Source organism: Poecilia formosa, unplaced genomic scaffold (genome assembly GCF_000485575.1).
Source record: "Poecilia formosa unplaced genomic scaffold, Poecilia_formosa-5.1.2 Scaffold16, whole genome shotgun sequence".
Classification (NCBI taxonomy): domain Eukaryota; kingdom Metazoa; phylum Chordata; class Actinopteri; order Cyprinodontiformes; family Poeciliidae; genus Poecilia; species Poecilia formosa.
In genome coordinates, this window is record NW_006799955.1 from 2,245,893 (window position 1) to 2,271,231 (window position 25,339).

At 41.4% G+C, this 25,339-nt stretch overlaps 1 protein-coding gene across 2 annotated transcripts; it reads right to left on the reverse strand.

Annotated features, from left to right (window-relative positions):
* Positions 1–115: 115 nt before the first annotated feature.
* On the reverse strand, positions 116–23,938 carry LOC103134290 (calcium-binding mitochondrial carrier protein Aralar1-like). Of its 2 annotated transcripts, none has more exons than XM_007546467.2 (18): positions 23,716–23,938; positions 23,162–23,215; positions 20,125–20,267; positions 18,685–18,800; positions 17,709–17,848; positions 15,899–16,045; positions 15,682–15,820; positions 14,687–14,780; positions 13,156–13,240; positions 9,669–9,750; positions 7,572–7,730; positions 6,638–6,690; positions 6,360–6,440; positions 3,997–4,137; positions 2,019–2,157; positions 1,599–1,757; positions 1,426–1,516; positions 116–642 (listed from the first exon to the last, which is right to left on the reverse strand). In XM_007546467.2, exons 1-18 carry the CDS (start codon positions 23,725–23,727, stop codon positions 456–458), a joined length of 2,022 nt encoding a protein of 673 aa, XP_007546529.1. In that variant the 5' UTR covers positions 23,728–23,938; the 3' UTR covers positions 116–455. The 2 variants fall into 2 exon arrangements, with proteins under 2 accessions (XP_007546529.1, XP_016524124.1); XM_016668638.1 differs by lacking the exon at positions 23,716–23,938 and adding an exon at positions 23,502–23,658.
* Positions 23,939–25,339: the final 1,401 nt, after the last annotated feature.

Here is a 25,339-nt window from a genome sequence, read left to right on the forward strand (position 1 = left end):
CAGCCGAGTTCGTAGCTGACATGTAAAGTGACGGGATCCGACTAGATTCTTCGTTTTGAGACAAAACTTTGGGGGGGAGGGAGGGAACAGAGAATGTACGTTTCACAGTAGAAACACTTTGAATGATTTATTTCAATAAAATACAATAAATACACTTAAATTATTTCCTGCGTCCCTGGTCATAATTTCAAAATAAATATTTTGAAAATATCTGTACATCTTTGTTAAATATAACCCATGCACACCAAAGCTGTCACACACCAAGAAATAAAAGGAGCAGTGATTCTTCGCTGAGCCATAATGTCCCTCTGTCGAGAAGTACAATATGTACAGTAAAGTTGTGCAAGCGATGCAAAGAAAATAAAAGCCACACCCATGCAGCGTTTGAAGAAAGACGGCTTCTCGGATTAACTTGAAATCGGAGGAGCGTGCGGGCCTCCCCGCTGCGACTTTGTTTAGGACGGCTGAGGTTCAGATTTGGACTCTCCAGAGGACTTGAACTTTGGCAGGTGCAAACCAAACTTCCTCTCCACGCCGGCAAAGGTCGCAGCAGCCAGACGGTAACCGCCCACATGGTCGGCGGTCACAGAGGGGAAATCCTTCACCGCGGGTTTGGGAATGGGCTCGGAGCCAGCGGGACGACTGGAGAAAGAGAGATGGGTAGTGAGTGAACGGCTCCATCATTGATGCTTGGTTCAGATCCAGCGAAACTGATCTCTCCCAAGGGAGATTATTCTCTCTCATGCACACAGAAAAGTTGATATCATAATGATAATCTTCATTAAAACACTGCATGTCCAAACCAGACTTTGTCAAACGTGTTTTAAACCGTTGTAATCGGGGAAGAAGTTCAGTTCATGAACAGACTGCTGGTTCCAGCTGTATATTCTCTCATTCCCATCAAGCTTCTCCTCATTTCATGTTACAACCACATTAACCTTAATGAGAGTTTTCATGAGTGAACAGCAGACAGTGTTGTATAAGAGTGATTGAAACTTTCTCTGGGATTGCAATTGCATGCCACCGTTTCCGTTTTCAGAGGAAATGTATGTTGTTTCAGAAATCCTTTAATCTCCCATGGCAACCGTTTGGGGGTGCCCGAGTGTCTGCTCTCACCAAGCACCGCCTTTTCCATACAGTTCCTCTTCAGAGCTGCAGTTTTCAAGCATAGCCTTCACATCACAGAGCGCCTCTCCCCAAGACTACCCTGGTCAGCTCCTTCAGACTAGCCAGCAACAATTAGCAAATATCTGGTGGAATTGCAACTATGCTAATCAGGCCTCTCAAACCTCCACCAAAATTAGGTAAATTCTGAAGCTGATGGAAAATGTCATAAATATTCCCCCTCTCCGCCCAAGACATTGTTGAGATGTGCATGAAACAGAGCAGGTGTTTCTTCTCATTTTCTACACCCAAAGTACTTACTGTCCCCCAAAGTCAATGTAGAAGAATCTCTGCAGCAGCTCGTAGGTCACCAGGGTCACACCAAACTGCGGCGACGATCTGAAGACACGAGCTAACGGAAGGCAGAAGTGCACCCGAGGTCAGTTTCTCTCGTCTGCAGTCGATAAGGAACGATGGATGCAGGAGTGCCTTACCTCCCGCGCCCTTCCAAAATGCACTGAACCCCTCCTCTCGGAGAATCTTCCTGAAGCAGTCGATGACTCCGTCGTACGTCGTCTGGCCCGCTCGAGCTGCCACCTGCAGCCTGGTTTTGATGACATCGGCAGGGGTCACCAGCGACGCCGCCGGTACGCCTTGTTTGCCACACAAAGACATAATGAAGCAGTTTGGGTATGCACAGGTGGAGTCACACAGAGACCAAAATGGCTACACCTTCACGGTGTGATGGGAAGAAAACTATCACAACATAGTCGGTCTATTGATGGGGGAAACAACAGGAAGGAAACCAACGTGCTTTCTTTTTTATTATTTTTTTTTATTTTTTATTCCGAGCAGATAATCTGGCGCGTTCATTTATGACACAACACGGCGCCGTCCTCCCAGATGTTTGTTACCTGCTATAGCTCCGGCAGTAAGCAGCTGCAGCGGGCCCAGCCTTCCGTCTTCGTCCGCCAACGCTTGCTTGGTGTGTGCATAAACCGGGAAGTAGATGGCAGAGAAGGGGATGTCACGCAGGAAGCAAGCCTTGGCTCCCTATCAAGAATTAAAAAAAAAAAAAAAAAAAAAAAGAGAACATTTTATAAACAAATACATCAGCTCAGAGACTGATGAATGAGCAGAGAGGTAAAGCTGGTTCGTCTGCAGGGATTAAAAGGCTGGGGGAGCTGATTTATTCAGCCTGCAAAGGGGCTTTAGTAATGATGATGGGGCTGAAGGGCTCCAGGGAGAGCTGAAGCACCGGGCCTCCGGAGACAGATCCATCACGGACCGCAGTGTGCTCTCTTACCAAGAGGGAGCCAACTCAAAAAAAAAAAAGTCGTAAGCAGTAAGTAAAGCCACACGGATCTGGAGGGGAGCAGGAGTGAAGCGCAATACCTAACCAATTTGTTGGCTGCAGCAACCGTCTGCGTGTTTAACACTATTTTGGAAAATTGAAAACACTCAACAACACAACATCTGATGTTCAGGTTTCTGTTTCTCATCGAAAAACGTACGGCTGCTTCTTCAAATGCAGAAGTGTTTCATCTGCAGAAACTTAAAGATGAAAATTATTTGACTGTTTAAGATGTTTTTGTTTCTTTCATTTGATGAACACTGAGAAGTAATGCATTTTCAATCATCATATTCTTAATCTATCTTCAAGTGAGGTTTGAACTTATTTTAAATTAAACATCAAACTTTTCTAGCTGTTGTCAAATACATGAGCTTTTCCCATAGAGGATGAGCAGAACCGACTGAGGCAATCACATCATCATATAATAAATCATATAATAAATGTTGTTTTATTGTGTTACAGACCTACACAAAGTGGGGGCACAATTGTGAAATGGAAAGAAAATAATAGATGGTTTTTAATGTCCTTTTATATATTGAAAAAATATTTAGATGTTTCAGGAAGAGACATGGCCGCCCACCTTCACTAGCCCACTGGGTAAGAAGAACATCAAGAGTGACTCTGGAGGAGCTGCTGAGAGCCACGACTGAGAAGAGAATCAGTCAACATCAAAATGTTGACGCACTCTTATGCTAAGAGTGCGTCAACACTCTGGTGAAACATGGTGGTGGTGGCAGCATTGTGCTCAGGGTCATTCTCATCAGCACGCATGGAAAAATGGAGGGAGCTGAAAACAAGGTCACTCTGGACAACGACTTTAAAGATACAGCTAGAGCTAGCATGTTGATATGTTAGAACAGCCTAGGAAAAGTTCAGACTTAAATGATGGCTAGAATTGAAACTCAATGTTCACAGAAGCTCTGCGTTCAATCTGAACAATGACAAGCTATGGAACAGTCGTCAGGAAAGTCAGTGTTTGTGTGTCGACTCAGGTGGACTGAATGAACGTCTACAAATGTGCATAAACCCTTTTACAGATTTAATCAAGTTCTTTCTATTTCATGGATAAGTCTGACTTGGTGTTGATATGACTTATAAAATCCATTAAAGTTTAGACGGCAGACTGCTTCTGCTATGTCTTGACAAGTTTAGTATTTTTAGTATTTTAGCATGTTAATGTTTTCAGAATGTTTCCCATTTTATATTTTACAATAATAATAATAATAATAGTAATAATAATAATAATATGAGTGACACATAAAAAAAATGGACACACTCATGTCTCCCCTTGATTCCTGGTGTGTTGGCTGGTCATTATTCTTTTACAGTTCAAGTGGAGAGATAATAATGTTCAACAACATCAAGAACATTAATGAGAATTGTTTGAAGGAAACCAGATATGGCCCCAAAAACTGGGTGAAACATTTAGAAATTTAAGCAAGAACATGTATCCCTGTTTTAGGCAGTAAAGTAAATAGAAAGCACATATTGTTGGTCAGGTGTTCCTCTGTGCTGTGGATCCTGTGGAGCTGGCCCACCTTGTAGAGGCCGAGGAAGCCGAGGTCCCTGATGACGTTCAGAGCGCTGACCCGGGGGCCCGTGGTGATCTCTCCAGCCACCTGCAGGCGGATCTTCACGATCTCCAGTGGGTTGGTGAAAATCACCTGTGAGGCTCCAGCCTACAGAGTGCAGCACACATACAAATACGAAAAGCTGTTTACACGTGGATATTCCCTGAGTGGATTTTGTCCCTCCAACCCCTGTGGGGTGAACTCTGGGTGAGAACGGAGATGGTGGTGTAAGCATTTTCCCCCTCCTTATGGGAATTTTTAAATCATCTCGGTAAACTTAAGCACAAAAGTTGCTTTATTTTCGCCCTGTTTTCCAAACGGCCTTGACAGGAGGAGGAAAAAGCCGGCATTGATGGAGGAACAACCGGGGTCAGAGCGGAGCAGGAGAAGCCACTGGCTCATGGTTGGGAGGCTGTGACCCTGGCAGCAGCCCTCTGCCCCAGCCGCCTCCCCTCCAGGCGCCTCCTGTGGCAGGGTGAGCGGCCCGGCCCGGCCTCGCCCCGCACACTTCCCCAATTCAACCCCTATTCCCAGGGGAGAGCGCTGAATCACCAGGACAGTCCAGGAAAGCGGTGCCCTGGAGGCATGGCACCCTCTGACTCTGGCACATTTATCACCCTCCCCAAATCTAATCAGGCCCCAGGATGGCTGCCGCTGACATTCAGGGCAGGGGTCTTATCTGTAAACATCCGAGCTAAAAAAAGCTCGTTTTCAAAGCGGAGAGGGGGGGAATATCCGCTGCTCTGAAGATTGATGCACTCATCTCCTGTCTTTCATCTTCTGCAGTGATAATTCAGGGAGTTATCAGATTAAACTGAATTTAAACTTTTATGAGTGTGTGTGTGGTGTGTGTGCGTGTGTGTCTGCGTGTGTATGTGCGACAATTAACAGGAACCCCTCAGAGCCGATTAGAGAAACTCAAACTTCTGGTTCTGAACAGCTGGGACATGGGACATCCTGGTTGTCCTCCGTGAAGACCTGCTCCGGGACGTGCGCCACAGGTTTGGACCCCATTGTCAAACTCAATCACGCTGAGCTAGACCCTGCTTCATCCAGAACCCTCCAGGGCCTCTTCCTCCAATTACACTCTGACAGGGGTCGCAACCTCAAAGACCCCGCTCCTCCGAGTCCAACCTGCAGGCCTTCATTCTTTCAGCCTCTCTCATATCTGCTCTGAGTGAAGGAATTACATCTTTAATCCAACGCTGCTCTCAGAACACGGTACAGAGCTGCTTGTGTAGGATTTGTGGTCTAAGATTCAAAGGAGTCAGAGAACAAAACAGGCTGGTAATTGCAGATGGATGAACACAAAAACTCTAAATAAATAACATTTTATTCAGTCTATTTTCTCACGGTTGCACATCCAAAATGAACAAAGCTCCCGATGATGAGGAAATATTTGGATTGGAAATTGGAAATATTTATATGATCTTTTGCACATTTTAAGGAGTCAAAATGAGGCTTTCAAACTTAACACTACACAAATTGTTAAGCATGCTGGTGGCAGTATCATGATGTGGGACAGTTTGGTATGAATAAGTAGGCCCACCTAAATTATTTTAAATGCTTAAACAAGTATGGTTGTTGCTGCAGGATAACTTTTTCCCCAAAAACATCACAAATGTTTTTCTGAATTAATAAATCAGGCAGATATCGTCCTTCTAGAACGGAGCAGAGGGCCTTGGAGAGTCTGTGGTTAAATCTGCCTCAGCAGCAGAGAAACCAGCCAGTTTAAATGCACAATATTGCCAGTAATATCTGATTGGATATTCAACCAGAGTCTTGATGATGTCTACAGAAAGTGTGTGAAAGCGACTAAACTTGATGGTAATTAACAAAATACAAGTTAGGGTGTTTAGAAATGTTGAACCTGATGTTTATTCTATATTGATGAGCTAAAATTTTTCAGCTCATTGCCTTCAAATTCATAAGTTTATGAGCGGTGTGTAAAGTATGTATTCTTGTCCAGTTTCCAGTTCAAACATCTTAGTGCACTTGAAATAAGACAAAACTAAATTAAAAGTAACTTTTCAGCAAGTCATGGGAGCTTGGTTTAAGTCAATAACTCTTAAATATTGATTTAAAACGTTTTGGTTCCACAGACAGATTCTTTCACTTACAACACGAGAAAATCGTCTTTTCTATACTTTTTTTTTTAAACACTCTTCGTGGTTCATCATGGTTTCATTGTTTACATGACAAAAGCTCGTCATCTTAACAGGGATGTGCAGACCTGTGGGAGCAACTGTAAAAGGATCTGATGCTACATAAATGAAATAAACTCCGCTCTTTAGTTTTTGGTTCATTTAAGGACATAATTTAACACTTACAGATCCACCAGCAAGAATCTCGGCCAGAAGAGGGATGGTATTATCTTGTGTGGTGAACTTGTCTCTGACGAAATCATTCACCTGGAAAAAACAAAAACAAAAAGGGAAAATATTCAGGAAAAAAAAAAAAGAGCCAAATGAGAGTCAATCTTTAAAGCAAGACAGTAAATTTTACATGAGCTGCAGCCACATCTTAGATTGCTCAGATTCTTTCATTCAGAGACTCGTTCGTATGAACTTTTTTTTTTTTTCTCCAGCTACGTGGTGGAATGACTTACCGTGAGTTTGATAGCTTTCTCCGGGGCGACGCCGATGAGCTGCGGGAGGAGACCTGCAAAAATATTATTCATGGATAGCATCTGAGACTCAAAGTTTGCCTTGAGATGAGTGCTCATTTTTATCTTGGCTGTATGAATACATCCGCTGACAACCAGATCAATGCGAGCAGCAGGGTTCTTGGGAGCCTAAAACAAACCTGTAAATATTTACAGATAGTCGCTGATACATGTGAGACATGCGAGACACAAAAGATCCCATTGAAACTGGACAAAAGTCCAGAAATGACTGCTCCTGAATATAGGATCCGTTGATCCAGCTATTGGTGGGGAACAGAGAGAGCTGTGTGGCCATGCACAAGATTAAGAGGGGGGGGAGCGTGGGGATCTGGGTGCTACAGTGGCGATAGCCACCATACTGCTTCAGCGCCCGTCCTTCATCAAACCAGATAAACTTCTGAAGGAGCTGCTGAGTGACCGCTGCTGGTATGCGGCCAGAAAACAGCCGAGCGTGTCTGTCTCCCGAGTCGATCGGCCTCTTATCGTGAACAAGAGGGAGAAATAAGACGCTGCAGCGATGGAGGCAGCTGTAGATGGCAGTCTTGACTTCCCTCGCGAGCAGCAGAGCCCCGGGGGTGAAGGGCTTGTATATCAGAAGCCTTCAGCGCTATTATCAGCACTCCAACAGAGGCAGATCAGACGGTACATGAATACCGCTGGTCATTTTCGCTCAGGGAACTCTCCCAGGTACAGAGATAATGAAAACCCCGGGCTGCTGCTGAACACAGAGGGCAAAGGATTCTGGGATCAATTAGAAAACCATGCTCCTGACATTAGCTCCCTGATACTTGCCCATCATGCGGGCTGCGTTGCACCATCCACATCCACGTGTTGTTAAAAAAATTTAAAAAAAAAGTATATATGGAAATGTAATGACCTCTGTAAAATCCAAAGAAGCCCTCATAGCGCAGCACTTTCTTCGCACAGTCGAAGCTGTTCTTGTACATCAGCTCTCCTACGAAGGAACCCGTGGAGCGCTGGTTCTGCATCCGAGTCTTCACCAGGTCGATGGGGTACACGGCAGTGGCGCCGGTGGCTGCGGAGCAAACAAGCGGTCAGTGCTGATGCCAAAAACAGTAGAGAATTGCATAGGTTAAAAGAGAACTGCAGTATTTAAGGAGATTTATATTTTATCTTTGAACTGCAGGATGATGAATCCATTTTTTTTGGGCTAATTTAATGAAGAAAAGTAAAAAATCTGGACTTTTGAAGGAGTGTAACTTGTCAAGACGAGTTAAAAATCAGACGAAACTTCTCCTTTTTGGGTCATTTGGATTGACCGCTTTTTTTTCTAATTGCTAAATGTCGCAGAAATGAAAGAAAGAACGCCAAAGATTTGCTTATCAAATTATTAAAAATCAGAGGTTTGTATACATTCCTTCATATTTAGTAGCATTGCCTTTGAACTGTATGATTTGTGTCAAACATTTTGGGTTTCTTTCCACAACCGCCCCCCCTCAATAGTTTACTAGAGTTCTGACCCATTCCTCCTGACAGAACTGGTGGAACTGGGTCAGGTTTGTAGGCCGCCTCACTCACACACTCCTTTTCAGATGAGTCCATAAATTGTCTACAGGACTGAGATCAGGGTTTTGTGATGGCCACTCCAAACACTCACTTTGCAAATCTTACTTTTTCATGTTTCTTTTAGAGAACTGACTTCCTCCCCACAAAATTATTCATACCACGACTAGACTTAGGTTTAAATGTATCTTTTAATTTGAACAATAGGTTTATTTCTGACTGGAAAGAATATTAATATCTTGAAGTGGCCCAAGCAGAGATTTGACATGTATCTTTTTCTAGGGTGTAAATATTTGCCGACATTGTGTTTTTTGAATTCTCAAAGAAAAACAGGATTCAAGTCGAGAGGTGACAGAGCTTCTGAATGCCGTGGTTGTTTCCACTGGTGGGGGGCAACGTAGACTTGAAATGTTATCACAATATATGTTGCATTTATCGTGACAATAAAAAGTGACAATAAAAAATCCATAAGAACTCATTTATGTGTTTAGATCAGCTGTTATAAAAACCCCACAAATGCAAATACTAGCCATAAAAATAAACAGTGGAGAAAATGACTAAAAGCAACAATCCCAGCCATGCTGTCGGTTTCTACCATCAATAATTCAGATTTATCACATACAATAATTGCCCATTATGTATTTATTTGTTTATTTTAATGTTGCTCTTCAGCACTTTGGTCAACCTTGGTCGTCTTTTCAGGGTATTTTATTAATAAAATGTGACGTTAAAGTGTCATCCACACAGAGTTGCAGAGATGCAACCTGCTAAAATACATCCAACAATGCATTTTTGTTATTTTTTAAGTTGTTGTCTCCATCTTCTCACAGCTTGAACAACATGAGCAGCTCAAATGCATCTTTAAGAACCTGAAATGACTGGTTTCTGCAACCTAGAGTGGTGCTGAGGTAAGCTGCACTAAATCCCTGCTCTCAGCTGCACATGCTGCATCTTGTCTGACATCGGTTGTTGGTGTACTGATTGTTCTCAACCATTCAAAGAGCCTAAAAAGTGAGAAAAAACTCATTGTAACAAAGAAATTGCAGTTTCACCGTAACATCTCGCGACAGACGTCTCGCTCGGGCCCCGTCTTGAATCGGCCACTGCCGAGTGACGACGACGTGGACCCGCACACTCACAGGGTCGGAGCGAGCTCCTGTCTGTGGGCTGGTTATGTCAGTGGTTCCTTGTTTCTGCTCCCTCCAGTGTAATTAGAGAGGGAGATTCCAGGGAGTGCGGTTCCGGAAGATTTGTGTCATTCCAAAGCTCCGTCTCCAAAGACAGCCTGGAGCCACCGGTGGCACGGCAGCACAATGCCGGAGCCTCACATCACAGCCCCTCTCCCCTGAAAACACAATGGCCGGCCCCGGGGCCTCAGTTGCGCCAGTCGGGGCGGCTAAGGTTACCCCTCGGGCGGGCCGGGGGCCTCTGCTGTAGACATGTCACTCACCTCCAGCGATTGAGCCCAGGGTAAACCTGTAGGCGGACTCTGCAGCCTGGAGCCAGACGGGCCGAGACGTTTCGTGAGCGTGCTGTATGGGAGGAAAGAGACACCGGCGGTCAAATGGATCTGGAGAAAGATGGAGGCTGGATCACAGCGCTAATCATGAACCGGCGGGCTATCAAGCCACAGTGAAACGGATACATTGTGGAAAGAAAAATGTTATGGAGATGGAATGTGGACATTTCATGTACAGTCTGATTCACCGGCAGTCGGTATTAAATGTCAGAGACAGATTAGCTCCGGGTGACTGCGTGGAGCTGTGGCGGAGTTTTCCACATATGTTTTCATCTTGGAGGTTGTGATCCAAACATTTGGTTTTTATTTTAAAAGTATGATTTCTCTCCTATCTCCATCATCTCTGCACTGGTGTTTGAAGTTCTCTGTTTCCGCTGGAGTGCAGGGGAACAGATTAGCCCAACAACCCGTTCCCATGTTCAGATAATAATCTACACAAGACGCAGTTCCTTGCGAGAACTTTCATATTCCTTCAGCCTTTCCACATTTTGTCACTTTCACAAACTGTAATGCGTTTTGTTTTGAGTTTGTGTGTTACAGAGAGACATAATCTGGGACAGAATAGTGAAGATGAAACAGTTCTGGTTCTGCTGCAATTGGTGAGCCCCAAACACACCCACCGACTCATCATTCTAGCAAAAAAACACCACCTACCCCGTCTCTTACCACACATTAAGAACTGAAGAAGCAAAAAAATAGACAGATTGCCTGATTTTATTTTGTGTTTTTCATATTCGTCTCAATCTGAGATGGCACTGATGGTGAAAAAGCATTGAAAATCTCCATTCTGTGGAGAAAATAGAAAATAGAAAATAGAAAAAAAAGAAGCTTTCATGAATCTCAAATCGAGTTCTAAGAAAGTGTTTGAACAGCATTTTAAGCGTTGTAGTAGAGATGATAAATGATTAAAAAAAGTGAAATAGCCCTTTAATTCAGTAAAGGCTTGAAAGGTTTATATCAGCCACCAACTTTAGCCAGCTTTATACCAATCTTACATTGCTTGGACATTGGAAAACACTAGGGGGCGACAATACTTGGTGACTGGGCATGCTACTATGAAGAAGTCATGGAAAATTAGTTTGGGGTTTAGTTGAAAGATACGTTAAACCTTTTTTTTTTAGTAAGAATGGTGCCCACCTGATCATGACGCCCTGGACATAAACTACGCTTCATGACTTTCAAATATAAATAAGAAGGTGCGCTGTGCATTTGTATTCAGCCACCTTTACTCTAATACCCCTAAATAAAATCCAGTGAAACAAGTCGATTTCAGGAGTAACCAAATTACTACATAAAGATCTCTGGTGTGTAATTTAATCTGAGTATAAATCCAGCTGTTCTGTGAATAGTTCACAGGTTTGGCAGGGATCTTTTGAAGAAGCTGAAGCCGGATGAAGACATAAATCGATATAATGTTCTACAGAGATCTGCATCGTCCAAACATGCAAAGAGTGTGGCATTACTACCTATCCACTAAGATGTTGAATTTGCATCTTGCTGTATATATCTAAGATAGTTGATTGATCAAAGTCTTTCTTTTAAATGACATATAATTAATATAATACATCTCAGCTTGAAATCTGGGTTATTTTCTATCAAAATAAATCACAACTTTCATTTAAACAAGAACATTTACATAAAGACATTTATATGAATGCTCCTGTTAGCTCTTTACAGATGTTGGATGTTTATTTATCACAGTTTAAGCTTCTGAGGAGGTGAAACTCTTTCCCACCATTGCACTTTATACACTTTGGTTAACTGGTCCTCACGCTCCACATGGAGACAACCGGATTGGTATATTTTAATTTGGAAAGAGCAACCACGGCCTCCACACAGGCTTTTATTACATCAGCATTCCTTCTTTACGTGCAGAACTTGGAAAAACTGCATTTTCTTACAAGGCTCCTTCTGCTTGGAACAAACTGCAACAAGCTGTGCAGCTTCACTGAACTGAAGGATTTTAAATGTACTTTAGTGCATCAATGGTTGTCCCTGTGCTTCTTGCTTTATTTCTACAGTCTTATTTTCCTTCGTTATTCTTTTTCAGCTAACCGATATGAGCTGAAATAACTCTAGTGTGTTTTAGTTTGTATGCATGTACAAACAGTGACCATGTACAAACAGGTCGCTCTTGAAAATAAAACCTTGTGTCTCACCAAGATATACCAGTATATAAATAAAGGTGAAATAAAAAAAATAATCAGAGACGTAGCCAAGACAGGAACATAGTAACTCTGGAGGAGCTGCAGAGATCCACAGCTCAGGAGGGACTGGACATCTATTCGTCGTTTGCTCTACAAATTTGGCATTTGGCAAAGAAAGTCATAAAGTCAGTGTGTAGGATTTTCTTGTTATGTAGGGGAGGGAGTAAAAATGTGAATGAAACTGAACTTTTTGGCCTACATGCAATACACCCTGTACTGAATATCACCCTGAATATCATATATCGTGGATATCACCCTGAAGATACCGTCTCCACTGTGTAATACGGTGGTAGTAGCATTATGCTGTGGGTATGCTTCTCTTCACAATGGATAGGGAGGCTGGCCAAAGTTGACACACAAGTCACATTTATTCTCAGCAAAGTACACTAGAGTTTGTGGTTGTAACTTAAAATCATGTGGAAAAACTTCAAGAGGTGTTCATGCTCTTCAAACTACCAGCGTGCGCAGTTTGGGGGTGTGCGAGTAATTTCCCCCAGACAAGACGTTAAGGGAGCAAAGCAGATCGCTCTTTTCCTCTTCCCAGATGCTTCCAGTGAAGGCCGCATGCTAACAAGATCGAGGTCTTGATCAAAGGCTTTAAACAATTAGTCTACTTCCACTGAAGAGCAGGCTTGAGAATCACAGCTACCCCCACAACCCGCCGCCCGCCCGCCTCCCCAGAAGGAGTCAAATTCCAGACCTCTGAGCGCGAGACTCTGGAGCACGAGTGGTCTGAAAGCTCTGACACAGAGCCGTGTTATCCGGTGGAGGCAGGAACTATTTTGTTCTCCCACATCCACCTTGCCTCCCACTCCCCTCCTGCCATTAGCAGACTTCGCTAAAGGCTTCTAAAACTTCTCAAGCCCCACGGTGATAAAAGCCTCTTATTAGCGCCTCAGATGTGTGATTGCAGCTGATGCGTATGTGCAGCCGCACTGAATAAAATAGGAAGAGCCTTTCATGGAGAGCCGCAACGCAACAATCCATTCCTCTTCTGTGACTATAATTGGTGTACTTTTATCTGGGAGTTTAAGAAATGCACTTCACAAGGGAAGAAAAACACGGGCTCTCTGCTAATTCAGAGCCTGAACATGCTGCCTTTCTTCGCTCCCTTTTCTGAGAGGGAAGCGGAGATAGAGAAGAGGAAAAGGCTTTGATGAAAGCCAGTTGGAGGAGGATGCGAGGAGTATTAGAGAAGTCACTCAGGATACCTGTCTCTGAGTCTCAGCTAGGTGGTACGGCATGGCTCCTTCCTCCAGCGGCGCGACTCGCTCGATGTCTGCGTTGTTCAGCCGCCTTAACGAAGCGAAAGTGGGAGTTAGGCCAGGAAAAAATAAAAAATAAAAACTGCTTCTCCACCGAGCTGCAGCAGCCAGTGATGTAAGATTTTCCAGTCGTTTTTTTACTGCCAAATAACTTCAAGTTATTGCATCTTTAATTCAAACTCGCATAGACAACACACAAACAAAGCTGGATAAACGCCCGAGGCGCGGCAGGTAAATGAAAGTGTTTCGCTGCAGAATATCTGAGACAGAAATGTTCCCCACTGGGCTGACGCATCATAAAGTCTGCATCCATGTTTTATGTTTGTCTTGTAAAAATAAGCCAGTGGAGCCACTGTTACTAAGCTAAATGGGCATCAACTTCATCTTTACAGCCAATAAACAAGATCTGTAACATGTTTATTCTATTTAAGCAAGAATTTAAAAAAAAAGCAAAAAGTAAATTTGAAGTTGCTCCAGAAAAAAAAAACTGAAGTTTTAAGTGTCACCATATTTATACAAAAAAAAACCCTAAACCCAAATACATGTAACAGTTTAACCATTTTTATTTGAAACACAAAAGCATCAATTAATCCTGCTCTTCCTTTTAACAAACTAACACGAAAAATGTAATAAAACACCTGCTTAATATAGTGTTAGTTTAAGGGACTGTTGTGTAGAAAATAACTTTATGCTGTTCTGCTCTTTATAGACAAGGTCAAAAAAGTGCAAAAACATACAAAGAGCTTTACCTTTTGTCTTCATTCGACTAAGGTTCAGTCAGACAAAGGTTCTGACTGAACCTTTAGGCTAGCCTAAAGGTTCAGTCAGAAACTTTAAATGTGTTCCAGCTTGCGTTTTCTTCAGCAGTGGAGTCTTGTATAGTGAGCATACATAGAGGGCGTTTGGATTTAGAGCAATATGCATCTTTTTACAGAAAAATGTATCAGTAATTTTTTTTTAAATAACTCTGGATTCTTTATTTAAGAAGAACCTGGTAGTCTGAGGTCAGATTATGTTCTGTCCACCTCCAGGTTATGTCCCAAACTGCGATCACTGGAACATTTACACATTTAGAAAATAGGTCTGTAACCAATAGCATCATTGGGTTTTGCAGCCGGGAGGTCTTAAGCGAGCTTGTTTCATTTTAATCCACTGTGATGAGCTTTTTGTGTGACACAAAACCATTTCACAGACCATCAGTTACAAATAAAACATAAGATATTAATTCTAGCATAAAGTGAGCAGAATTACTTTCTAAATACGCACGGGTAGTTTCCTTGGTTGCTTGGCTATCAAATATTCAAATTGGTAAATGATACACGGCTGGAAGTCAGCTACTGGACTGTAGCTGCACCTACCCTGATAGAAGCAAACTCTACTCCTTGGGTTGTTCTACTTTTGTAGACAAATTAATTAATAGAAAACATTGGTTTGCTTCGAATCAACACTGTTGCATGCTGGTGATGTAGCATCTTACCCAGAGTGAGAGTGGAGGCCGACGAGCTGGAACAGGATGTCTATCTCCATAGGAGTGATTTGACCAAACTTATTCGCAGCGTGAACAAACTCTTCTGCGGTTCAAAGAAAAGGAAGGAAAAAAGGAAGTCATCAAAAAGCCAAGCTAGAGGCCAAGAGTTGGAAATAATAATAATCATTTTTTAAAAAGGTGTTTTCTACAGTAGGCTTTAATTACAATAGTATTTGCAAATACTGATCTTTGTGTGTTTAGGTTGTTATCTTGGTTTATGTGTTTGCTGATGAAAAGGCATGCAATGGAAAGTATAAACCTTTAAACTACTTTTCATGTGCTCAAGTTCCTTCTCTGAAAGTACTCGCCGCATGAACATCCACTCTCTAAGCATCGCTCTATTATTTGAGCTTCAAATTTAGTTCTTTGCTGCTGCCTGCTAGGTAACAAAGTGGCCATCGGGTGGTCTTTCTAAAAGGAAACCTAATGGTAGTTGTTGAGGAAAGGAAAAGAGTTAGTTATTCGCTTCTCCTGAAAAAGACCTTTCCGTCAGCTCTACAAATGCAACCTGCAAGCTGGCTGGACATAGAGAACTGCGTGGACATGCCTTGCATGACAGAAAAAATGAAAAGTGAGTGTTTGTCTAAGCCTGGACGAAATGTTGCTACTATTTGCAAATACTATTAGCCCAAAGTCTTCTCTAAATGGAGGAAAAACTATGGAGAGAGAGAGAGAGAGAAGTCTGATGTTTGGGTCTCAATGGACAACACAGTTGGGAGCAGATGTGACTGACAGGATCAGCTACTCATGTAGAGGAGGGGTCATCGGATTACCACATTAAAAACATTCATTTACCTGTGTAATTTAGTGCTACAGTTAATGTTCCCTGTGTGTTCACTCACACCACTCTGTCGAGAAAGTTAAACATAGGATCGAACAGCCAGGTGTCATAGCACACGTCAAATTCAGGAGATTGCCGAATTTCAGGAGGTGATTAGAAGCACCTTTCGTGACGAGGGTTTCTTTGTGAGAGCCGGCGAGGGTGCTGTAAATCTTGCGGATCAGCTCCATGCTGTTGAGGAGAGCGTTGAAGGCAGTGAAGTAGGAGAAGCTCACCATGTGGGAGGTGCTGCCTCCTGCAGCCTGAACAAACAGTCAGCTCAAGTCAGAGTAGCAGGATTTTTATTTTAAATAGCGTCACCCGTGCGTAGTACGACTCACTGAAACCAAGTTTTCTTCTACGAAAGGAGTCAGCATGTGGTGCCTGATGGTGGACATGATGTCGCTGAAGTCCAAGGCAGTGATGGTGCCACTTTTCTTCTTGTCCTTCTGTGCGAACGCCTGGCGAGCGTGCTCCAGCTGCAGCTCCTGCAAAAACAGGTGGATGCAAACGGCAAAAGATGAACCGAATCACTGCTAATATCTAGTGCAATAAACTCCAAAGCGAGTGCTTTTATCGGGTCAAATTTCCGGAACTGTGAAATCTTTTTGGATAAATTGTAAAGCACGAAACGTTTGCTACGAATTGATGGCAGATTCTTGCTTACTGAGTGAGCATGGATGGATGGATACTTTGCTTTCTTTCTTTCATCTCCACAGATATAGAAGCCGTCAGATGCTAAAGTGTCACATGGGCTATTGTCTCTCTCCAGAGACTTATGAAGTTCAGAACCCTGAGAAGCCTGGTCTGAGAGCTGAACGGCTGCCCAGTGGCTGGCAGATGTGTGTTTGAAGAGACATGATATAATATGACAACCATGCAATCAGGAGACGATGCTGGGGAACCTGAACCCTGCTGTCGGAGCCCATTGCCTAGAACCAGAGGAGAGCGGAGCACCGTCACTGAAACACTTGGCTAATTATTGGATTGGCTCTCAAATTGAGTTCTTCTTCCACTGCTTTTCTTCCGTGTCTTGTTGAAAGCACGTGATGAGTTTTCGTCAGCTGACAAAGCTAATACTCACCAGTGCTGCAGTTTCAGTCAAATGCACATTGTGGCAGCGCTGCAGCTCTGAACAACAGCTAAATAGACACACTTGTAATTACTTAGATTTATTGCATCGCTAACTGACTATTCCTGGCCATGACAGGAGACAACAATAATGACATCAGTGTATGACGTCCTGTACACAAGAGGATCATTTGTGCAGTTGTGGGAAACTAGAGTCAGTTATAATAAACCATAGAGAGCTGTGAGGGATCCCGCAGTGAAGCAGAGAAGAAGCCCACCCAGCTTCTTCCTGAGACCACAGCCCTCAAGCCCGGACCAGGTTCCTCCGCACATACACCGATGCCGTTTGCCCACCGCAAAACCATCACTCAGATTCAGGTCAAGTCCCACAAAAGAACAAGCTTTGGATTCTTTACAGGCACATTACTCAACGCTGGTAAACCTAAGGAGGTGAGGTCATGTGCAAGGCTGTAGTCATCTATGTCGCTTTTATTCTAAAGCATTATTTTCTGTCTCCATCTTCATCACGTTACTACATTTTCACAGTGTCAAGCAGTGACCTCCATGTCTCATGTAAGTGGGAGTTAAATCAACATTTGACATGTTCTAGAGCTCATCATTGTGTCATTTAGCAAACAAAAATCGTTTCGGTCATTCTAATTAAACTAAAACAAGAGAAGTTCGATTATTTTCAATTTCAGATAGTAAGAAAAAAAAAGTGCATTGGTCTTTTTACTCAACATCAGGTTTCAACTGCATATTTTCAATAAGCAGAGAGAAGACTTGAGATATAAAATCAGAAAAAATATCACATCGAAGCAATCCTCTGTCATTGCTAACTTGTAGTTCCTGATAATGTGACACTGACTGTGATTTAACAAATTGTGTAGCTCTAACTCAAAGGTATGTTTTAGCAAAACTTCTCAAAATGTCAGATGTTAAAAATTATGAAGGCTTATATTTTGTGGCCATCTTGTGGGTGAGAAACCCAGACATTAGTCTCTGCAGTGACACTGCAGATAAATCCTGGGAGTCCTGATGTATACATGGTTGGTAAAACTCTTGACACGAAATATTTACCTGCAGAAACTGAGTGAACTCTGCGTAGCTGAGATTCTTGTTCCTCTCGTGGCCGAAGTGCAGCCGGATGAACTCGCAGTCCCAGTTGAAGGGGATGTGGTGATGGACTGTCGTCTGGCTGAAGATGTCTCTGACATTCTCTGGAAAAGTGTTAAGAAGTGGTTATAAAACAGCACAGGGTCAAACATCCAGCATCCAGTTGTATTATCACACCATTCAATTGTCTTTATCTCATAAATGCTTTAAATAAATGCCTGAGACTTCCCTAGAAGGCCTTTGTTTGCTGAAGTCGATGTAGTGCTCTAACACCTCTGATCTGGCAGTGGATGTAGTCACCGAGTCGAGTTAGTGAGTAGGTGTAGAGAGCAGAGGCTTAAAGCAACCTTCTCACAACTCGGTTGATTCAAAAAATAGAGACACTTTTAGGCTGTATGGTCCTTTCACAAGCCAGTCAAGTCAGCCATGTCAACTTCAGCTGAAACATGCAAACTATGTCCTTACAAAAGGTCAAACAGAAGAGGCAAGAAGGAGTCTTGTGACCTTTGATGACACACTTCTTGTGCCGTATCGTGTAACCCTCACTGCTAGATAAGAATGGCAGGGAAGAAAAGGTAAGATGAAAAGAAACGAGGCAAAATGGAAACCAAGAGGGTAGGATAGAAGAAAAGAAGGATAAAAAGAAGGATACAAGGATGGAAGGAAGCACACCAAAGAAAAATAAGGAAGGAAGGAAAAAAAGAAAAGACAAGGTAGGGCAGGCGAAAACATTTAGAGATGGGATGAATTTCTTATGTTTTTTTTTTATTATTCTTTTGAAAAACAGATATTTCGTTGTTGTGTCGAAACACTGATCGATACTCTCACCTGTCCTGCTCTGAAGCTCTACAAAGCACTTATTTAACTCTTGGAGAACATAGAAAATTAAGAGCTAAAAAGTGTCTTGCTGTTCTCAGCATGTTTCATACCATGTACGTACCAAAAGAGATGTTTCCTGTGCCAGTCTTGTCAAACAACTGAAAGGCCACTATGAAGAGGGCATCAGGGGCACACAGAACCGATTCAAAGGCCAGAAACTCCTGGAAAGAGATCAGTCTGTTTGGATGAGAAAGAAAAGATGTAATCTCAATGAAAAGAGCAGATTTTTTTCAGTAAAATTACAAATTTGCAGCCATGCCAGCTTGAATAATCAACTAAATAAACCTAATAAGGTCAAACAAGCTATTGGCATTAAGGGCATGAAGCCATTAGATAAGCTTAGCATTAAGGTAGTTAAAACAAAAAACTTCAGGGTAGTTCCAATTAGTGCATTTTAGATTTTGTTGGCATCATTTCTTCCAATTTGATGCATTAAAGTTATATTTATATTAACTTGGACAGTAGGACACATTTAGTCTCACTCACAACACATATCTTTTCTATGTAGAAAAAAATTAACTTGAGGGATTAAAACAGAATAATAAAAGTCAAATATTTAGAGAACTGATCAGCCACTGTCATTTTTTTACAAGGGGAATATCTCCTGCTGTAAATATGTGAAAACGTCATTATTAAAATCTAAAACAAAGATTTTAATAAAATCTTTGTTTGCTTTTCACAGATCAAGTGAAAAGCAAATTATTTACTTTGAAACTCAAGGTCACTATCATTTAAATCTGAAATATGAAACCAACTTAATTTAAATATTTAGACCTGTCGAAGGGCGAGAGATAAGACAACAGATGTTTAAATTCGACTTTGAGAGAACACTGAAGACAAAATATACAGAGAATATGAATTTATAATAATCAGTGTTGAAGCAGGAGGCAGCTTCTGCTCAAACTATCGGGTAGATGAAAGGCTCTGAATGCAGAATTAAAAAACAAAAATTAGTTTTGCCTAAGATAAACAAAAATTTAATTGAAAAGAAAAATATGTGGAACAGATCAAGACAGCCGAGATAAAAAAAACCCTTCTAAATAAAGCATAGTCAGACATGACACAATGGATGCTACAAAGAAATAGGAGATGGGAACTTGGGCCGTGGGATGGATGAAATGACAACTGAAAGCAGAGCAATAGAAAGACAATGGAACAATCAAGTAATGGAGAACAGGCAATGCAGGAAACAGGCAGACAGAACAAACACTGACAAATGGGTAAAATTTTCTTTTTGAATCAAAACAGGAATTTAACTAGAGACTGAAACCAGGAAACACTGATCGGTGCTTCGCAGCTTTAGTTTGAATTTTCACAGATCTCTGCCGATAGCAAGTTTGATAAAGAAAACAATAGTTTTGGAGCACAAAATGAAAGCTGAAACACTTCTCAAACGTGTGTGTGGATGAAAAGTGTAGAAGAAAAAAAAAAAAAACATTTAATGTTAATAATAAGGAGCGTGTTTTGAAACATTTCAGTCTAAGACAAGATCTCTACTCACCCGTCCTTGGTGGTGTCGGCCACTCCGGCTATCAGCTCCACAGTTTTGGGGTTGTGTTGCGGCTGCGTGTGCAGACCCAAGTAATTCTGCACAAAGTCTCCGGGGGTCATGTAATGCTCCCCATCCTCCACCACGCTGGCATACTGCAGAGGACACATGTACAGAGCTGTAAACAGCGGTAAGCGTGGATTGACATGTCGTTTTAGACAGAGAAATTGTAAGGTAGAAACTCCATTGTGCGCACAGAAAGATGAGGAGCTCTTCCCTCTCTATAGGGATCTCTTTTCTGTGTCACAATATGGTTTTGTGTTTTACAAGAACAAAGGAATCTCAGTTCATTCCAACTACAGCGCATTTAAAATCTATACAATGCTGTGCTTTGGGCTGTAATGACACGTAGAACTGAACTGTTCACATTCTTTCACATCAGCGTTCTCTCTTAAAGCTACTTGCCAGGCTGCTCTGTAAAAAAACAGCAAAACACATATTTCAAGACATAAGTTTTATAAGTGTTGTTGTTGGATTCTATTTGTTTGTTCACAATTAAAAGCAACACTCCCAAGAACAAGCTTCAAATCCCACATGCCTCTGGTGACATCACAAAAGGTAAAAGGCAACTAATTTAGATTTAAATTGTCTTTGTCTTGTTTTTCATATTTCTCTGTTATGGGCCCCAAATTATGGAATGACTTACCTTTGCAGGTCAGAGAGGCCCCTTCTCTGTCCACTTTTAAAGCTCGTCTTAAAACCCATCTATTTTACTTGGCTTTCAACACCAGTGGGATCTAGTTTTAAATTGTATGTTTTTGTTTTTTTAAACTGTTTTTAATTACTTTTTTATTATGTTGTGTTTTTAAATTGTACAGCACTTTGTATCAACTGTGGTTGTTTTAAAGTGCTTTATAAATAAAGTTGGTATGGTATATTTATTTGCATGTTTTCAGCCACATTCACATTTTGCAGGAGTAATCTGTATTCTACACAGTGGTACCATAATCTTTAAGATCGATTCTACTCTTATACCTCTTGTGATGTCACCAACCCAAATGCACATGGAGCATTGAAGCTGGCTTTTTTTAGCACATTTTTTAAAACTTTATAGTCTGTTAAATCCTGCTCTTCATAACCAAAGGTTATCCGACAGATGTGTGTTTATTTTGTTAGATGTTATTGAAAACAAATGATTAGTCTTTAAATCATTCATATTGCAACAATTTTCAAACAAAAAGATACTATTTTAAAAATACCATTTTATCTTAACATATCATCCTTATAGCAAAAATTATTAAATATTAAAAACATAATTTAGGTCCTTCTAAAGCATTTATAGTGATATATAATCTCTGATTTTCCATAAGGTGCTTTAGATGGATGCAACATAAATAAAAGCATCAACCTTTAAGCTTTGAAAATATGCTACTCTGCATGACTGAAGTAAAACCTGATCTTAGTGTCAGGGCTTCAAGATGAACAGTCATTTATAGAGACTGGGTAGGGTTTCATGTTTGGCACCAAGATAGCTCTGGAAGCAGAAGGGGAGCATGAACCGGCAGCAGAAAGGCCATGCTCATGGGCCCGAGCCAAACTCAAAGAGAGAAAGCAAGGGCGTGGGAGGAGACCCCTCCAACCATAAGTGTTTTCACAGCTACAATTCAACGCGCTCTGCTGAATTAACATTTTAGACGGAAAATATTAATTTCAAGCAACCCATTGCTGTGCTTCTCCGTCACAATTGTGTATCTATTCACCCTCGCAGTAGGCCTCAAGTAGTTCTTAATCAAATTATACAGGCAGTCAGAGTGAATAATTAACCCTTCCACCTGAATATGCATTGAAATTAAACAGCGCTGTTACAGCTGAGTGAAGGGATGTTGAGGGCAATACGAGGAGACCGGCATTTCAAACTGAGTCACTTCTTTCAGGGACAAGTTTACACTCCAAACAAGACGCTCTCAGAGGGTAAGGAAAGCTAAAGACAAGACGAAGAACAGTGGAAGTTCTTGGCTAAATTCAACCCTGGGAAAACCCCTTTGGTCTGCACACCAACAACAATCTGATGTCATTGAATGGCCTTTGAAATGACTTGTTTTGTAAATCCCAAACAGTGTTTAAAATAATCTTTGTGTCATTTAGAATAACTGAGTTAAAGGTTTGACCAGACAGAGCATTGTAGTTGTTGTACTAGAAGTGAAAAAAATGCAGCCCGTATCCCTCAAAAATCCATAAAATAGCCCTTTAGAAAATGACCCGATGAGAAACTGATAGCAACTCTAGCCTCCTGTCTTTCAGGAACATGTTTTTACTCCAAACATCATGCATAGCTACAGTAAACGAATTTACAGGTTTGTGACAACAGCAGTAGCACTACTTGCTTGACAGGCTCCTCCTTCTGTGCTACAACAAATCTAAGGTGGTGCTAATGCCATAAAAAAAGACAGTGAAGTGGGTTTTTGTGTTTTCACAAATAGAATAAATGCTTTACTTTAGAGAATATCTGTTTCAAGTTTGACCAGCCCAGATTATTAAGTGTAGCCCTAATTCTTTATATATACAAAATAAGTTAAATAGCCCTCTTCTGAATGACACACTCAAAAACTATAAATCAGATAGCAACTTTAGCCAGCAACCATTTAAAGTTTTTACACCGTGAACAACTCTGAGGGGCACTTTTCGTCCTAACATGGGGAAATGCAAATAAGTAGAAAACTTAGTTATGGTGCCCCCAGGGCTATTTTACCCTGGGAAAAGAGCCACATTGTCCATCTCAAAAACTTCCACTAGACAGGAATGTGAGTCTTATTAAAGGCTTTTAAAAGAGGATGAAACAAAATTCTGTAAAAAGCTTAAATTTCAAAATGTACACAGTAATTCTAGATTACAGCGGATCTGACGGTAATCAAAACCTTTTATATAACCTTTGATGGAGTTACACCAGGCACTGCAAAAGCAGAACTGACAGATAAAGTAACAAACCATGCATGCAAAGTGTTTTTCTATTCATCTGTGCTTTTTGTGAGACACAAAAATTGTAACCTACCTTCAGAAAAATTGTCTTCAACTCATTAGGGTCAGCTCTTCTTGTGGCTTGCACCTGTAACACACAAGTTTGAAATCTCCATGAAAAAAAAAAAAGTTCTCAGAAGAACACAATGTTGTCTGAAAATCTGAAAATTAAGATTCACACAGAAATCTCTGTCATCAACAAAACTGGACTTCAGTTTGTTACTTTTCAGCTTTGATTTTTTTTTTTTCTTAACGCAGGCGGCTCAGCAGGATCGATCACAGGACTCGAGCAAAAATAACTAGTTCCAGCGTCTTTTTAACAGCTTTGAAACAAATCTCTCACATGCACAAAAGCAACAGAGCACAGAAATAACAGTTGTCTCTTTGAGGCCAGGGAGATGCGCCTATATGTTAGGATGCAGAGCAATAATACAATAAAAGGGAGGAGGGGACTCCGCTGCGTTGAAGCTCTAACCCCAACACTTCCGCGCAGATTAGACGTCCTCCGCACCCCAAAGCGCAAAGCCCGCGGCCGCTTTTACCGCATTTTAAAACACATTTCTGATAAAGAAATATTGACGGAGTCACCTTGACGGCCATGCTGGATGTGACGTCAGCTGCAGTGGACTGTACTAGCGCACGCGCTGGGGTTCGGGATGACAGCACGCGGACATGTCAGCAGCAATGTGGATGTCTGGGACCCTGAGCTAAATTTATCCAAGTATTGTCCCCTCTCTCTGCGGCCAGGCCGGTGTTGTGATGGGAGAAACTACTGCAGCTGAGGTGCTGCAGCTTGTTCCTGATCTGCTCTGGTGGGAAGATGACACTCCTGCTGCCTGTAGCCCATAAACACTAGTCAGGATACAAGAAACAAACTAAACAGTCACATGGCTGGATTTAGTAAAGGTGACTGAAGTCCTGTGGAATAAAACCGGTCAAGGGCAAGCATATTCTTCCCTGTTACACTGTAAAAAAAAATACTTTTAAAGATGTTAAATGAAAGTAAAGATAACAGATTTTGCTACAGTAATATAATTCAAAGTAAAACACTGATATAACATTCACACTACGCCATATTTCTATTCATTTTAATTTCAATTCAGTAACACTCTTCACTAGAGAGTCAGCCACAAAATATTATTGTTAACCGACCAGGCTGTTCTGAGACTGCTGTGTCCACGCACATGTGTGGAAAGTTTAGTGGAAGGAAAAAAATGTAGAAAAATTTCCTCCCACTCTAAGGGGAGCAAAAGATGCAGCAAATAGATTGAATAATTTGGTTGTGTCATGATCCTTAGGTCTCCGCTTTGTATTTTTATGATTTTGTTCTGCACCGTCTTTGATTGCTTAAATTTTGTAGTCTCAGTTTGTTCCTGTTTTATTTTTGCTCCTGTCTTCCCTTGTGCACTGTGGTGCAGATAGTTCCTGTTTTCCTGACAGCCCTGTGTATGACTTTCATTGTCAATTTTTTGTTTTCTTTTTGTTCTTGTATTATCTAGTTATTTGGTCATTCTTGCACCCAAATTGACATTGTGGACGTCTTGCAACGTGAACTAGGGAGAGAAAACCAAGGAGCCCAAAGAATGAACCTCGCTTTCCTGTTCATCCTGTCTGCCTGACATTGTCTTCTATTTGTTAATAGTAATTTATGGTTTGAGGACATTTGCTTGTCTAGATCTACTGTGTTTAATAAAGCCCAAAGTCAACACACCATCATCTGCCAGGAAGTACAGCATGCTGCTAACAAGCTTTTTGTTTTTAGCAGGCGTTAGTACCTCATCATACTGCCAAAAGTACCAATACCTTCTTTAATGGCCATGCTTACACTGTGTTGGATTGCCCAGAGAACTAAGTTGATCTAAACCCCATAGAGAGTGAATGAAATACTATGAGGAGGATGAAAGACATCAGAAAAAGCAATGTACAAAAGCTAAAGACAGCTATAAAAGAAAACTAAGTTTCCTTAACTCAGTGGAGTCAGGCTGTGTAGATCTTGGAGATCATTTTCACCATGCAGATATATAGAGTGGTAATTAGAGTCTTGGACAAAAGCACAAGCTGAATAAAGTACTAAAATGTGATGCCCACAACAATAAATATGTTGAATCAGATTGACTGCAGTAAAAAAAAAAAACTTAATGTATTACCTACTAACTCAAATCAAAATTCTAACATGTAAGATAAAAAAGAAAAAGGTTTAAAGAAATGTAAT

Excerpts from the sequence above, each read along its gene's own strand:
- LOC103134290 (XM_007546467.2), bottom strand. Across the intron at positions 20,268-23,161 it reads TGAAGACAATTTTTCTGAAG|TATGCCAGCGTGGTGGAGGA; the intron begins GTAGGTTACAAT and ends TGTCCTCTGCAG. Across the intron at positions 643-1,425 it reads TACATTGACTTTGGGGGACA|TCGTCCCGCTGGCTCCGAGC; the intron begins GTAAGTACTTTG and ends CTCTTTCTCCAG.